This window comes from Oncorhynchus nerka, linkage group LG26 (assembly GCF_034236695.1).
Source record: "Oncorhynchus nerka isolate Pitt River linkage group LG26, Oner_Uvic_2.0, whole genome shotgun sequence".
NCBI lineage: Eukaryota > Metazoa > Chordata > Actinopteri > Salmoniformes > Salmonidae > Oncorhynchus > Oncorhynchus nerka.
In genome coordinates this window covers 22,770,282-22,786,676 of record NC_088421.1, presented here as the reverse complement: position 1 = coordinate 22,786,676, position 16,395 = coordinate 22,770,282, and the positions used below count along the sequence as shown (strand labels likewise).

General features: G+C 42.4%; 2 protein-coding genes across 5 annotated transcripts in view; one reads left to right on the top strand and one right to left on the bottom strand.

Moving 5' to 3' along the window:
- LOC115122269 (myosin-binding protein C, fast-type-like) overlaps positions 1–1,530 on the bottom strand; it is a 63,316-nt gene extending 61,786 nt beyond the window's left edge. The window contains exon 1 of one of the 3 annotated variants that reach the window (XM_065010267.1): positions 1,442–1,530. The gene's annotated coding sequence lies outside the window, so the exon portion shown is untranslated. The remainder of the gene's footprint in view (positions 1–1,441) is intronic. The other 2 variants (XM_065010265.1, XM_065010266.1) reach the window with 2 other exon arrangements.
- Positions 1,531–1,608: 78 nt separating this feature from the next.
- LOC115110743 (ER membrane protein complex subunit 10-like) lies at positions 1,609–10,033 on the top strand. Of its 2 annotated transcripts, XM_029636619.2 has the most exons (8): positions 1,609–1,737; positions 4,544–4,610; positions 4,721–4,833; positions 4,930–5,040; positions 5,138–5,322; positions 5,470–5,560; positions 8,998–9,098; positions 9,743–9,832. In XM_029636619.2, exons 1-7 carry the CDS (start codon positions 1,642–1,644, stop codon positions 9,085–9,087), a joined length of 753 nt encoding a protein of 250 aa, XP_029492479.1. In that variant the 5' UTR covers positions 1,609–1,641; the 3' UTR covers positions 9,088–9,098; positions 9,743–9,832. The 2 variants fall into 2 exon arrangements, with proteins under 2 accessions (XP_029492479.1, XP_029492478.1); XM_029636618.2 differs by lacking the exon at positions 8,998–9,098 and having other exon boundaries at positions 9,743–10,033.
- Positions 10,034–16,395: the final 6,362 nt, after the last annotated feature.

The window sequence follows — 16,395 nt, the reverse complement described above, 5'->3', positions numbered from 1 at the left end:
TTCTTGATCCAAATCAGTCAGGTTTCAAGACTAGTCATTCAACTGAGACTGCTCTTCTCTGTATCACGGAGGCGCTCCGCACTGCTAAAGCTAACTCTCTCTCCTCTGCTCTCATCCTTCTAGACCTATCGGCTGCCTTCGATACTGTGAACCATCAGATCCTCCTCTCCACCCTCTCCGAGTTGGGCATCTCCGGCGCGGCCCACGCTTGATTGCGTCCTACCTGACAGGTCGCTCCTACCAGGTGGCGTGGCGAGAATCCGTCTCCTCACCACGTGCTCTCACCACTGGTGTCCCCCAGGAGCTCTGTTCTAGGCCCTCTCCTATTCTCGCTATACACCAAGTCACTTGGCTCTGTCATAACCTCACATGGTCTCTCCTATCATTGCTATGCAGACGACACACAATTAATCTTCTCCTTTCCCCCTTCTGACGACCAGGTGGCGAATCGCATCTCTGCATGTCTGGCAGACATATCAGTGTGGATGACGGATCATCACCTCAAGCTGAACCTCGGCAAGACGGAGCTGCTCTTCCTCCCGGGGAAGGACTGCCCGTTCCATGATCTCGCCATCACGGTTGACAACTCCATTGTGTCCTCGTCCCAGAGCGCTAAGAACCTTGGCGTGATCCTGGACAACACCCTGTCGTTCTCAAATAACATCAAGGCGGTGGCCCGTTCCTGTAGGTTCATGCTCTACAACATCCGCAGAGTACGACCCTGCCTCACACAGGAAGCGGCGCAGGTCCTAATCCAGGCACTTGTCATCTCCCGTCTGGATTACTGCAACTCGCTGTTGGCTGGGCTCCCTGCCTGTGCCATTAAACCCCTACAACTCATCCAGAACGCCGCAGCCCGTCTGGTGTTCAACCTTCCCAAGTTCTCTCACGTCACCCCGCTCCTCCGCTCTCTCCACTGGCTTCCAGTTGAAGCTCGCATCCGCTACAAGACCATGGTGCTTGCCTTCGGAGCTGTGAGGGCAACGGCACCTCACTACCTCCAGGCTCTGATCAGGCCCTACACCCAAACAAGGGCACTGCGTTCATCCACCTCTGGCCTGCTCGCCTCCCTACCACTGAGGAAGTACAGTTCCCGCTCAGCCCAGTCAAAACTGTTCGCTGCTCTGGCCCCCCAATGGTGGAACAAACTCCCTCACGACGCCAGGACAGCGGAGTCAATCACCACCTTCCGGAGACACCTGAAACCCCACCTCTTTAAGGAATACCTAGGATAGGATAAAGTAATCCTTCTCCCCCCTTAAAAGACCTAGATGCACTATTGTAAAGTGGCTGTTCCACTGGATGTCATAAGGTGAAAGCACCAATTTGTAAGTCGCTCTGGATAAGAGCGTCTGCTAAATGACTTAAATGTAAAATGTAAATGTAATTTCTGACATTTAGGCCTAAGCATTATTGAATTGTGAGGGTTGGCGTTTCACACCTGAGTCACCAAAGAGTTGGCCTTCCTTTCGTTTTTCAATCTTCTGTTTTAGACATTTCAACAGTCCTGTATGAAGTTTGCTGTCAACGCTACTCTATAGCCACCTGCAGTTTACTATAGGTCGGTGCTCGTTCTCCAGTGTACTACGTCATCGCGTAACATTGTAGTTTCATGCTTACTTTGACGCACGGTCCGACAAAATGGCTTCAGTTCCACGGTCGTTTTTGTTACTGTCGATTATTCCCACAATACTTATATTGTGTGCTGATTTTGCGTGTTGCAACACTGGCAGAAAGGTATGTCAAAACCACGTTTTTTTTCTTTGCCAATATCTAATTCCATTAACTTAGACAACTAGTGTGCTTGCTGTTAGCTCTTGCTAACCGTCCGACCTTAGCTAACTAGCCAAATGAGTTAATGAAGACAACACATGAATGCAAAACAGCTGTTCAATATGCATCAAATACAGCGTTACTTACTGTGCAGATAATGTTTTCACCGACGTCTATCAAACACGCAACGTTGGCTAAGTAGGCAGCAAAATTAGCGTTATAGTAACGCTAGCTAGATTGATATTGTGTTGTTTAGCTACCCGTAGTTAGTTAGCTAGCTAACGTTATCTATGTAGGTGGTTTTGACAGCCTTGGTGGTGGTGGTGGTGCTCAATTTCTGTCACGCCATGGTAGTCATTTGTAATATTGTACGGATGTGTTCAACACATACGCACTGTAAATCAAGCCAAGAAGAATTCAATACCACAATGTTTGAATGGCAGGACCAATTTGTGGAAATGTCATCTTACATCTGAACTGCTCATTGTAATGTGTTCCCAGGGTATATATCTATATTACAGCATCCAATGGGGCCCTATCTAACGTTAGCCTACTGCACTTTTTGCTCCTTCTTGCTGCAGCACTTCTATTGTAAAATGTTCTACCCCCAACTTTCAAAAGCCAATCAAAAATAGTTCTGCAGCCCATAGTGCAGATCCGCCCTGGGAACTGCCAATGCAGTAAGTAAAACTACTAGCCAGAATAGATTCCGATCCTATGCTTGTTTACATCTGCGTTGGGGTCGGATAGTTTCGATTCTTGCTTAGGTTAATACACCACGGGGGATGAGAAAATGCGTTACACTTCAAAATGTCCCATTATCTCAACTGTTACACCGAGAAGAATGAAGGACTGCTAATCAAAGTAAACCATCATATTGGTGTTGAGAACAATGCGGCTGAGGCAGCAGCTAGTTAGAGGAGAAAACAGCCCTTGCCTTAATTGTCTAAGAAAAATGAGGAGAGAGGAAACGCCAAATTTAATTAGGTCTATAATCAATAGCCTCACTGTTAAATGTAAGACAGATCCTGCTTCTGTTGCCTATTTGAGTGTTTAGTTGATAGCCTACTGATTCTGTGAGCACCAACAATTTCACAAATCCTGCTGTTTTTAATCTTTGCTGTGCTGTAATAAAGGCTTTACACTTAAAAAAAATTTTTTTAGACCAGCCTGCCTCTCTGGCATTATTTATAATTTATATAGTGTTTGCCCTGTTCCAAATTGACCGGAAAAATATATTTATGATAATAATAACCCCTTTTCCTTGATCTCCTTCATATTGTTATTATTACTATTATTATTATTATGATCATCCTTATGATAATAAGTCATGTCATTATCATGAGTAGGCATAGTATAGCAACCTCATATAACCACCATCAAGCTTTAGGCCAAAGAGTGCATCCTGTTTAGTCTTAATACCATAACTTACTTAGGCCTATATACTTATATAGGCTACTGCATCACTCAATCATTTATCCGTTCATGTCATCACACAGCAATGGAATCAAGCATTTTAGTTTTAAAATAACAAGCAATGATTTCATTAATAATTAGCGTAAACAAAAAATAGGCCTAAACCGTTTCATTTCGGAAATGCATACACAAATTATTCTAGTCTTTGCTGTAATAAAGGCTTTACAAAAAAACATTACAACAGACTAATTTATTTAATGTTGTTTACATTGTTCGAAACGGTCAGGAAAATTATATTGTAGTCTAATGGCACCTGTTTGGCACACACAGGACTAATATGCACGCAGCGCTTGCTCCATACCATCTTTTTCTTGATCTCCAGTATTTTCCACAACTAGCTAAATTTATTCCACCCATCTGGCTTTACCTCCTGCGCAACCAGTAAACGTCCCCCTGCTTCATGTTTATTTGTCACGTCCTCTGCATTCATTTTGCTGTCACATGTGTTAAGGTGTACAGAGTTTGTTATAACCAATTTATTGATGTGATTATGATATGCTATAGGTCAGGCCCTATTGGTCATGTGCATGTGAAGCATACATATGTCACATAAAGAGAGCACAGGTTGAGGGAATAGGGATAGTTTTTCCTAAACAAATGAGGAATTTCGGTAACAGAACTTTTCAGTCAGAAATGGCTGTAATTATGTTGCAGCTTCAGCAACACAGACAGTGATATACACACTGATGTTCTGTGGTGGTCTCTGCAGCAGGAAGGAGGAAGAGACAACACTATACACACTGATGTTCTGTGGTGGTCTCTGCAGCAGGGAGGAGAGAGAGACAACGGTGCTAGTCACACAGTCATTCGCTGTCTCTTTTTTTTGTAACACAGAGCAGCAAATCTGAGCCAGGCAGCACAATCAAATCAATTGCAGTCGGACTCCCTCTACTCATTTGTGTCTTAACTATTTCATCAAACAGTTCGCTTAAAGCATCAGACAGGCTCTGTGCATATAGTTGAAACACATAGGATGTGTCAATCGATTGGTCGAAAGAACAGACAACTCTTGGTCGACCAATATTTTCTTTTAGTCGGGGGGACAACAAAGGAGCTGATTGGCTGACAGACACAGACATTAAAAAATACATTCTCGGTCTAACATTTGGGATAATTGGACAATTCCTAGTACAACACAATTCTGTGGATTGAGGTACGTTTTCCAAGCCATATCTCGCTCCAGCTCCGCAGTGTCTTAATCTAAACAGGAAGCTTGTTTCACCACAGTATACCTGTAAGCAAGAGTCGGAATCTATTCTTTCTAGTAAAACTGCATCTATTTCCTTCTCTGCAGACTGGTGATGGGCTGGACACAGACTTCAGTGGATTCTCTGTCCCTCTTGAGCATTCCTTTGAAGTTGGTGAGTATGTATTGTCTAACTGATACGTTATTCTTCAAGGTTCCATTTACCAAATCAAGGTCACGATTTTGGTGATCATCGTGTGTTGTTATACCATTTCTTTCTTTCAGATGATGTGTCTCGGTTCCGTATGCGTGGAGCTCTGCAGTTAAGGGGTGGGAGGGAGACCAGTGTGTCCCTCTCCCAGAGCCAGCTATCAGAGGAGGACAGGAACACTCTGAAGGTGGGAGAGGAAGGTAGAGGCAGATGTGGTTTGGAGTTTACTGTCAGCAGTCAGGATTTTGTTCTGAATATGTATCCTCCTGTCCCTCTGACACAGGAAGTGGCTGCTGTGGATGGTCTGTACAAAATCCGAGTGCCCAGAGTGTCTTTGACAGACAGGCAGACAGAGCGCCAGATGGATGGCTACCTGACGGCATTCGTCAGAGCGGTATGTGTGTCTCACCCTCATAGCAAGCTGAAATTAAAAAGACAACACACCTCATTGGCATTTTCTTTTGTAAACATATCTTCTCTGTCTCCCTCAGTGCTCTTTAGTTGAGTCCCACCTCAGCGATGTCATCACCCTCCACACAGATGTCTCAGGCTACCTCATCGGCGTTTCCATAGTGACCATTCCAGGCGCGTGTCGGGGGACAGAGGTGGAGGACGAAGTTGATCTGGAGGCCTTTAACACTACGCTGACCATCATAGCACCTACCAATGCACCCCAGTGAGTCATCAGTCCTTATTGATGTTCTGGTCACAGAAATATGGTTCTGGCTCTATCAAATCTTAATTTGATTTGATTTTCTAACTCTTTTGGGTCGACTTCAACCTTTCTCTGTCTAACAATACCGTTCATCATCCTCTCCCCCAGGCCGGAGACTGCTCTGTTTATTGAGCGCATGGACATAGAACATGAAAAGAGAGGCAAGCCACAGGAGCAGAAATCCTTCTTTGCCAAATATGTAAGTGTGCATAGACATCTGTGGTTTGTGTCCTGCACTGTGGGCTCTTCAAGTCTTTTAAACTCTGCTCTGCTGTTCAGTCTTGAGCTGCTCTGTTCCATTATTTATATATATATATATATATATATATACACTAAGTGTACGAAACATTAGGAACACTTGCTCTTTCCATGACAGACTGACCAGGCGAATCCAGGTGAAAGCTTTGATCCCTTATTGTCACTTGTTAAATCCACTTCAATCAGTGTAGATGAAGGGGAGGAGACAGGTTAAAGAGGGATTTTTAAGCCTCGAGACAATTGAGACATGGATTGTGTATGTGTGCCGTTCAGAGGGTATATGGGCAAGACAAAATATTTAAGTGCCTTTGAACATGGTATGTAGGTGCCAGGTGCACCGGTTTGTGTCAAGAAATGCAACACTGCTGGATTTGTCCGCTCTCAACATTTTCCTGTGTGTATCAAGAATGGTCCACCACCCAAAGGACATCAACGCTTTCAACACTTTGTAGATAGGGCTGTGGCGGTAATGACATTTCATAAGCCGGTGATTGTCAAGCAAATAACTGCCGGTCTCACGGTAATTTACCGTTAATTAACAGAAACAAATTTAGCATCTCCTGTCTTCCACGCACACCTACAAGCAACTGATGGAGATCTTTGGAACATCTACATTTTAAAATGTAATATAGCCTACACCTTCACAATAAATCCATTATTTATTTTAGACAGGTCTAAAGAAACATGACATGAAGAAAATGTGGTATATTTCAGAACAGGGTAGCATACTCTGAGTGTTAGGCCCTGATCTGGCTATGCCATGTGGCTGTGGCCTGCACTAGTTGATTTAGCAGACGAGATTTGCTAGAATTCCGTGGCATTATTTGATATTATTTAATAATATGAAGAATACAATTGGTTGAATAAAATAGAAAGGATATTTTGATTTGAGGGAGTGCGCACATGCGGCTATTCTGTGTTGAGAAATTAACAAAGAAACAGGTACTCCTTAATTTAGAGATTTATGTAACTTTAGTTGTGATACAAATGTTGGGCTATATGTTTTGATTTTTAATACATTCTAAGGCTGCATGATGCGACTAATGATGATTTGAAAAAAGTTGCATGAAAGGCATGAGCTCTGCTTTGTTTCTTGCGTAGGTTGTACACATCAGTCTTTCATTCACAATTTGACAAGCACTTGATAATGCCTTGAATTTCCTGGTGGCATCCCATTTGTGTGGCCATACTGCTCCTTAAAAAGTCCATGCCATTGCCACCAGTGGTCGTTGTGCCCTTGGGCTGAATATAATAATTATAATTCCCTTCTCCCGGCTGCATGATCCAAAGCACCTCTCACTCAAATGGCTCTCCGTCACGTGATCATGTCTTTCTCACAGGCTACAAGTGAAGACAGACACTCTGGGGACGCCACTGCGCACATCCTTATCCAATTCCGAGGCGCATATTGAAGATATTGGAAGAACTGTCCACATTTACTTTTCGTCAGTCAACAAGATGAGAAGGCCTAACGAATAGCAAAAGCACTAGACTATGTCAATCCCCCATAGTAAAAAAATTGACCTATTCTGTGCGAGAAATAAATATTCCCAAAATAGTCTGGGACAGTTGTGGGATGGGATAGATCCCAAATGAATACCACCACTAGCATCAAAAAAACATATTTTAAGCAATGAAGCTGACACAACAGATCAGAACATTTAGTTTAAAATGTTGCTAAACTATTAGGCATTTCTTCACATTATAACCGCAGCAATGCGCACCTGGCAGTAGGCTAAAAGTGCGGCTGTCCATTAGTGGGAAAATATCATTCTCAAAGGTGACCGCAAATGCGATTATGCATGTAATGCTTTTATTTATTTATTTATAAGGTGTATTTTTATGGTGAAAATTGTCTTCCCCCAAACTTGACTCACATGCTGCGTATGTATGCCAGTTAGGCTCTGAACCCGTTGTAAAAGCTGATTTAATATGCATCATTTTCAGAAGTTATTTGGCTACTTTTGATATGGTTTGTATCACAACTAGGCTACATGAGGTGTGCGACTATGATTTGAAAAAGTCGCAAAAAAAGGCATGTGCTGTTTCTTTCCTTACTGCACACAAGCTGGGCATCATTCACAAGTAATAACACATCATTCACAAGTGGTAGACTAATATTATCACCCATCAGACTATTCTTGATTTATTCTTGTCTTTACATAACTACATTTCACACACATTATTTAGTATTTGATTTAGAATGTACCATTATCCACGTGTCGGAACGGGCAGGGGGAAGAAATACATGTCATCTATGCACTTAAATAGCGAATAGAGGACGATTTTCACGTGGTTCATTTTCTTGCCAGCCAGGTCAGCTAATCTCCTGTTGTAAAGAGAAGCAATGTGCTTAATATTATGAAAGTTGAGAAATAAATATAGTAGGCCTAGCCCATAGAAAGCTGACGGGATCCTCCTCTGTTTAAGAGGCCATCACACGCATGGGCTCTCATTACGTGTTTTGATTTTCGATTACATTTGCATTGATGTCAAAGTGATTAGAGGGACAGTAGAGAGCTGAGTACCAGGCAGTTAGCAAGTTTTGTAGGCTACTAATGATCAGCAGCAGCATAAGAGCTTAGAGAAGCCTAATTACCGTGACTAAATGGTCACGTGGAATTTGACTGTAATCATGACTCGGGATCGCGGGTGTGGCAGTAATACGGTCACTGTAACTGCCCTACTTGTAGAGTCCATGTCCCAATGCATTGAGGCTGTTCTGAGGGCAAAGAGGGGGGTGCAAACTGAGTATTAGGAAGGTGTTCCTAAGTTTGGTATACTCGGTTTATATGTGCATGTTGTTAGGTGTCTTTGTTTTGTCTAACCCTAGCCAATCCGGATATGTCCTGTCCTGAGGGGTATGCTACGATTTGAAGCTACTCGGGGTTTTCTAAAGCTAGCTAGCTTCAGTTAGCTTCACATTCCAGCTCAGGCTTTATCCGTACTCCGACGGTTGATATTGGTTGTCCGCCTGCCGCTAACTACGTATTTTAACACACAAAGTCGTCTTCCTCAAATGAAGGGGATGGTGACGCAATCTTTGTGAGAGGGAGGGAATCTGATTGCGTTGGTCCTCGACTCGCAGCTCAGACACTTCATTCAGGATAAATGGGAGTTAGCCCTGAGTTAACCCGAATGGGAGCAGGGTAGTATCCCGAGTTTAACTCCGTTGACCAACGTTACCTCACTAACTGCTCAATCCGCATTCACAGTATTGAGCTCTGTGCTGTGTTGTTTTATGTGCTGTGCTTCCATTGCTGTGTTTGATTTAATCAGTGCTGTTGTTTGTGTTGCTGATTGTGACTGTGTCATTTGTTGACTCAGTGCTGTGCTGTGCCGTTTGTTGACTTAGTGCTATGCTGTGCTGTGTTCCAGTGGTATTTGATTCTGGGAGGTGCAATCTTCCTCATGGCCAGCAGTTCGGCACAACCCTCAGCAGGGGGAGCCGAAGAGCAGCAGAGCTGATTCCCACTCAAGTACTGTTCTCACTTTGGCTCATTCAGCAACTCACTCTGGGCTGTCAGCCTATGTCTGTGCCGCGCTCCGTGTCTCTTCTGCTTCTTGCAAGCTTATGTATATATGTGTTATACTGTTCACTGATTTGATTAACACTAACATTTTTCACTAATCATTTTTCCTGTTTGTCCCTCCCTTCCTGTCCTTGTCATTCAAGGTCAATGCTAATGATCCAGTGCTAATGATCTGTTTTTTTTTGTCACTGCAGACCTTTAATTAATCCAGGTGTGTCCCATTGATTAGTAATAAGCTGAAGCACTCTGGTAAAATAGGATTGGACAACATACACACCTTAATTGCTAAAGTGGATTAGATTATCACAGTTTAAGTAGCCAATGTCACCACAGTCATTTTGTGCCTCCTTCTATTACACACTTGTCATTGGCATTGACCCTGAGTTGTCTCACTTCACTGTTCACCTCACTCTCTCAGCCACTCTTTGTCCTTCTCTCGTTTGCTGAGTGAGGTGGACATTGAACGGGATGAAACTGGGACTGTTGTGCAGGAGAAGCATCACTAATCACAGCTTGTAGTCTTACCCTGAGTTAGATTAACATCTTGTATCATTTGATAATAACATGAACATCTGCCTCCCTCTCTCCAGTGGATGTACATTGTTCCCCTCGTTCTCTTCCTGATGATGTCAGGAGCTCAGGATCAGTCCGGGGGTGGAGCAGCTAATGGAGGAGGCCGATGATCGCCATGCCAACATGATTTATGTGGAGCAGTTTCTTCTACTTGTAAATAATTATGTAGAGAAATGCACACCATTCAACACACTGTTACACATAAACTAATATGGACAGATGAGCTAACCTTGAGAACGTATGTCATGAACTTCATTTTTAATATTGAATTGATGGGAAAAAATAAAATATTTATTACTACCTGATAACTGTGTCTGTCTGACTATGGTATTGATAGCCAGTATGATGCTGCTGGATACATATTCAAGAGTGGGGTGGGTGGGGGACGCTGAGGAAAGAGGGAAATGGGAGTTGTTTTCAGTCTTCTCTACTCCACTAGATGTCCTCTTTCTCTGCCCATCCAGAACGATGCCTTATTGAAGATTCGTTCAACATTAACGCAATTCAATGGAGGATGACAAAGGGAAATGATTGCTTTCGTGAACATGTCACCATGGATAATCTTTGCAGCATTTTGTTTGTGGTAATTCTTAAAAGTACATTGTGTAATAGCTGTAGACAGTGTAATAAGGTGTATTTATTATGTGTTTAGCTATTGCAGTGTCAGAGAACTGTCATTCAGATCTCATACCCTGTCCTGCCATTAATCTCTATTTTATTGCACGGCTTGACTGGCATATTCAAGCGGGCACATAAAACCACATCAAAGCAGTCATGCTTCACAGTCCAATAATACAGTGTTGCCAGGACACTATTGAGTCACTGGTTAAGTCCAACCCCTCTCCTCAAATTTCTTCTCTGATCTGTTACTCTGTCCCTCCTCGTGAAAATCCTTCTGCTGTCCATCTTCTATTCAATTCTCTGCCTGGCTCTCTGGTACTGCCTTTTATCCCATCTATTTCTTGCTGAATTCTAAGCCACAGTTTCACTCTGTCTCAGTGTCTTTACCACCCTTCTCTCTGTCTGTCTCTACCACCCTTATCCCACTGTCTCTCTACAACCCTTCTCCCTCTGACTCTACCCTTCTCCTTCTGTCTGTACCACCCTTCCCCCTCTCTCTATCCATCTCCCAATTGGTCTCTACCCTTCTCACTCTCTGTCTGTCTTCCAATTACACTTCTCCTCTCCCTCATATTTATAAGAATGAGTCAGGCTAGGGGGATTGTAGAATGCCAGCAGTATAGCTTTAGAGACAGAATGTTCTGGAACCCCTGTGTCAACATGGCCACCCCTCGTCAGTCAGACTCAACGTTCATTTGTCTGTTTTTAGTCTATGTACAAAGCTGTGAGGTGTAGTCCCTTATTTTCAGAGGCTCAGTGTTGAGCTTTAGTGTCTTCTGCTCCCCCCACATCACCAGCTACCACTTTGGTCCTACAAACACAGCATTGTTAGGCTCTGCCTTGAAACCTTTAACCTCAACCTTATCCCCATGTTCCTCCCACCTCGCTCTGTTAACTTGAGAAAGGAAGGGATGAGGTGACGAGGACAGCTGAAGGAAAAAGGAGAGCTTGAATGGAAGAAGGGAGAGAGCGACAAAGTAGTTTGTTAGTTAAAACATATGCCACTGTGTCAGGTGGGAAGGCATATGACCGTAGAAAACACTCAAGCAATGTGGGGAAAGTTATATCAGAAAAATATGTCTGTCTGCTTTCTAGTGGCAGCCCACAGGTACATGGAAGTATAAAATACAAATATAACAATGTGTGAATATATCTCAAAACATATGATTTTGAATGTTATACCTGTACCTTTGAATGATACACCCGACCTATATCTACGTCATTGCAGCTCTCCAATCTCTCTCAAACTAACCACGGATGTTTTGTTCAGCCTGTCCATCAGCATTAGGTAGTTGGTCACCTTTTACTTTCTCCACAAATAGCTCTCATCCAGCAACCTGGTCTCATAGACCAGATGTAACATAGTAAATGTAAATTCAGGACACTCAAATTAGTATGATATGTTATGTTCGGCATGGTTACATAAGACAGAGGATTACTTAAGGCAAAAACGAAAGTCGGGCGTATACCGTGAATGTCTAGCAACCCAAAGGTTTCGTGTTCGATTCTCATCAAGGACAACTTGAGCATTTTAGCTAATTAGAAACTTTGCAACTGCTTAGCATGTTAGTTAACCCTTCCCCTAACCTTAACCATTTACCCTAACTCCTACCCCTAATTTCTAGACTAGCTAACATTAGGTTAGCGTTAGCCACCTACCTAACATTAGGCATAACAAATTGGAATTCATAACATGTCATAAGTTTAGCAAATGCTTTACATATTGTACGAATAGCAATTTGTAACATTTTATGAATTGCAATTTGTAACATATATGAATTGTAATTCATAACATATAATACGAAATGGATGTTGGACATCCACAAATGAATACATATCATAGGAAACGTAACATATCATACTAACTGGAGTGTCAGGATTGACATTTACTATGTTACATCTACCCATGAGTCCAGTTTGCATCCAGAGGAGCCTATCAGCACCAGGTCTGATGAATGCCTGTCTACCAGGAAGCTGGGGGAAGATGACACTAGTGCACATGAGAGTTGGAATCTTCAAGAATGGAATCTTATGAGTTTGTTGCTTAGCTTTAAAAAGGGATTTAAGAAAATGCATAAACAAGTCCCATACTGTAGTTTCCAAATGAAACACATTCTAGAAGTACAAATTCTTATTTACAATGACGGCCTACCAATATATAACTATATACCAACATATAAGGCTCTGCATAGCATTATGGAGTGATGTATGGTGTCAAGGACAGAGCATATATCACAGGCCACAGATAGCTAAGCAAGATAAAACAAAATACATTTGGAAAAGTGAGGATGGCCACATGGGATAGAGGAAAGGGGATAATAGACAAATCGAAGGATAAGAAATGAACGGGTGAGAAAGAAGGTAGAGGATAGAGTGAGTGAAGGGTGAAGAGAGTAAGAGAAATCTTACAGACCAATTGGGCTGCTGGCTGCATGCCGGTGGTGCCACATAAATCTCTGGGTTCCCTGTCGCTAAGAAACCAACAATGACATCGTGCGTGGGCAGGGACCCCCGGCTTGGGATATCCTGTGATTAAGGAGTATTATGGGGTTCATGTTGCTCTGGCACAGCTAATGGGAAAATCATATTTAGTACAAACATCTTTAATATCTTTAATGCTGGTTAATGTTTACCTTGTCTGTACCCCTGCTCTTTAAGCACAATGTAGGTTACCAAGTCCTATTCCTTCGAGGGCCTACTTAGTAAACTGTTTGTAACTCATGTATACATGGTACACCATGGTGCAGTTTCCCAGACAGTGAATCTCCATTGAAAGTGCTTTTTAGTCCAGGACTAGGCTTAACCTATGCCGCGAAAACCGCCTCCGTGTATTTACGAGAACACGTTATCATATATAAGTCATGAACAACAATTCTTATACATTACATTAGTACATGTAGCAAACAATGTAATCGTTTTTACAAGAAGTGTATTAGCCATTGCTTAAATTCAGCATTAACAAGCTTGGTAAAGTTCACATACGAGCTTCATTGCATTTGCGGGTCCTGGGTTGCCAGTGTAAGCAGATTTGCTGGAAAGGTTGCGAAGTTCGTACTGACCCAAAAGCACACATAGAAAAACAGCCACCATGAGAAATGTGAGAGGAGGAAAGCACATGGCTTTTCAATCAGCTGGTAACAGGCTCCTAACAGGGCGTCAAAAAAAAGGGAAATGATCGCAAGGGCATATAAAGCATTACAGTCCCACATACAATTATGCTTCTAAATCTATATGGTACAGTATGCGTAGTGTGCCATTATTTTTGTCATTACACCATACCACTATAACATTATCATAACTCGTAACAAATGGAATAAAATACTAGCTATCAGATAAGTCAGTGAGTGGACATGTTCCTGTATGGAATATACCGTGGTGGTATTAGTCTGTTGCTTAGCTTTAAAATATATAGACATATAATAATGATGCTTAGCAACCCTGGAGGTGCTAAAATATCGTAGTGTAATACACTTTAAATCCACACACTGACAGCCCTACGCTGTGGGTGTTGAATGCTGATGTTTATTAGCATACCACACACTCCACATATCTGGTATTCTGGTGGCCAGCACGAAGCAGGCTCTTTCACATAATTAAAATGCCTCTTCTAATAGCTGGATGTCCCCGAACACAGTGACCCATTGAAACACTGTGTCCTGTCAGGAAGTTATTTTGTTACAGAAATCCTCCTGTTTGAAATGATTTGGAGATAGGAGGCAGGTAAGGTGCACCTTCCCAGGCAGTATCTGAGGATGCCGGCAGCATGGCTTTTGACATTACCAGCTAGAACACTTCAACACAAGCCCGCAGCCCAAGAATCATACAGTATCTGCAAGGGCAATGTAAACGTCATTCAATAGCTCCGCATTTTGCTCCACACCTCACATTCGCAATATTCCATCACCTTTCTATAGGCTAGGCCTAGTATATTTATTTCTCAACTTTCCTAATATTAAGCACATTGCTTATCTTTACAGCAGGAGATTAGCCTACCTGGCTGGCATGAAAATGAACCACAGTTTGGAGAGAGAGGTCCATGATATTGGTCCATTCTAAATCAAAACAAATTTCACACATATACACTACCGGTCAAAACGTTTAGAACACCTACTCATTCAAGGTTGTTTTTTAGTTTTTAAAAAACTATTTTCTACATTGTAGAATAATAGTGAAGACATCAAAACTATGAAATAACACATTTGAAATAACACATAATCATGTAGTAACCAAAAAAGTGTTTAAAAAAATCCAAATATATTTGAGATTTGAAATTATTCAATGTAGCCACCCTTTGCCTTGATGACAGCTTTGCACACTCTTGGCATTCTCTCAACCAGCTTCATGAGGTATTCACCTGTAATGCATTTCAATTCACAGGTGTGCCCTGTTAAAAGCTCATTTGTGGAATTTCTTTCTTAATGCATTTGAGCCAATCAGTTGTGTTGTGACATGGTAGGGGTGGTAAACAGAAGATAGCCCTATTTGGTAAAAGACAGAGTCCATATTATGGCAAGAACAGCTCAAATAAGCAGAGAGAAATGACAGTCCATCATTACTTTAAGACATGAAGGTCAGTCAATCCGGAACATTTCAAGAACTTTGAAAGTTTCTTCAAGTGCAATTGCAAAAACCATCAAGCGCTATGATTAAACTGGCTCTCATGAGAACCGCCACAGGAAAGGAAGATCCAGAGTTACCTCTGCTGCAGAGGATAAGTTCATTAGAGTTACCAGCCACAGATTGCAGCCCAAATAAATAAGTAACAGACACATCTCAACATCAACTGTTCAGAGGAGACTGTGTGAATCAGGCCTTCATGGTCGAATTGCTGCAAAGAAACCACGACTAAAGGACACCAATAATAATAAGAGACTTGCTTGGGCCAAGAAACATGAGCAATGGACATTAGACCAGTGGAAATCTGTCCTTTGGTGTGATGAGTCCAAATTTGAGATTTGTGGCTCCAACCGCAGTGTCTTTGTGAGACGCAGAGTAGGTGAACAGATGATATCCACGTGTGGTTCCTACCATGAAGCATGGAGGAGGAGGTGTGATGGTGCTTTAATGTTGACACTGTCTGTGATTTATTTGGAATTCAAGGCACACTTAACCAGCATGGCTACCACAGTATTCTGCAGCGATACGCCATCCCATTTGGGTCATTGACCAATTTGACTAAGAAGTATCAGATGACCTGGCCTCCACAATCACCCGACCTCCACCCAATTGGGATGGTTTGGGATGAGTTGGACTGTAGAGTGAAGGAACAGCAGCCAACAAGTGCTCAGCATATGTGGGAACTCCTTAAAGACTGTTGGAAAAGCATTCCAAGTGAAGCTGGTTGAGATAATTTTATTTTACTAGGCAAGTCATTTAAGAACAAATTCTTATTTTCAATGATGGCCTACGAACAGTGGGTTAACTGCCTGTTCAGGGGCAGAACGACAGATTTGTACCATGTCAGCTCAGGGATCTGAACTTGCAACCTTTCGGTTATTAGTTCAATGCTCTAACCACTAGGCTACCCTGCTGCCCCAGAATGCCAAGAGTGTGCAAAGCTGTCATCAAGGCAAAGGGTGGCTACTTTGAAGAGTCTAAAATCTCAAATATATTTCGATTTTTTGGGGTTACTACATGATTCAATATGTGTTATTTTATAGTTTTGATGTCTTCACTATTATTATGCAATGTAGAAAATAGTACAAATTAAGAATAACCCTTCAATGAGTAGGTGTGTCCAAACTTTTGACTGGTACTGTATGTAAAAGGAGTATAGTGTTTGTGACATACTGTACAGTGTGTGTTTGCTTGTGTTTTTTTGCGCTCTAGAAAGGTTCACTAGGTTTGCAGAAGTTTCAGATGACAGGACCAACCCTTCGGTAACCCCTTACATCCAACTAAACTTCACCAGACACCCCTCATCTCCCAACCTGGGCACCTCCTGCCCTGACCCGCCACCCCCTCCCCGTTCTCCCTGAGGAAATAAAAGTGTTCATGGAGAGAGGATCAGCCACTATCTCTGCTGAAGACCATAGGGTACCATGCCATT

What these genes read in the sequence shown, in the direction of transcription:
- LOC115110743 (XM_029636618.2), top strand. Translation starts at nt 1,642, where the DNA reads ATGGCTTCAGTTCCACGGTCGTTTTTGTTACTGTCGATTATTCCCACA. An exon ending in GCACCTACCAATGCACCCCA is followed by an intron (nt 5,323 to 5,469) that starts GTGAGTCATCAG and finishes CCTCTCCCCCAG; the next exon opens with GCCGGAGACTGCTCTGTTTA. An exon ending in AATCCTTCTTTGCCAAATAT is followed by an intron (nt 5,561 to 9,742) that starts GTAAGTGTGCAT and finishes CCCTCTCTCCAG; the next exon opens with TGGATGTACATTGTTCCCCT.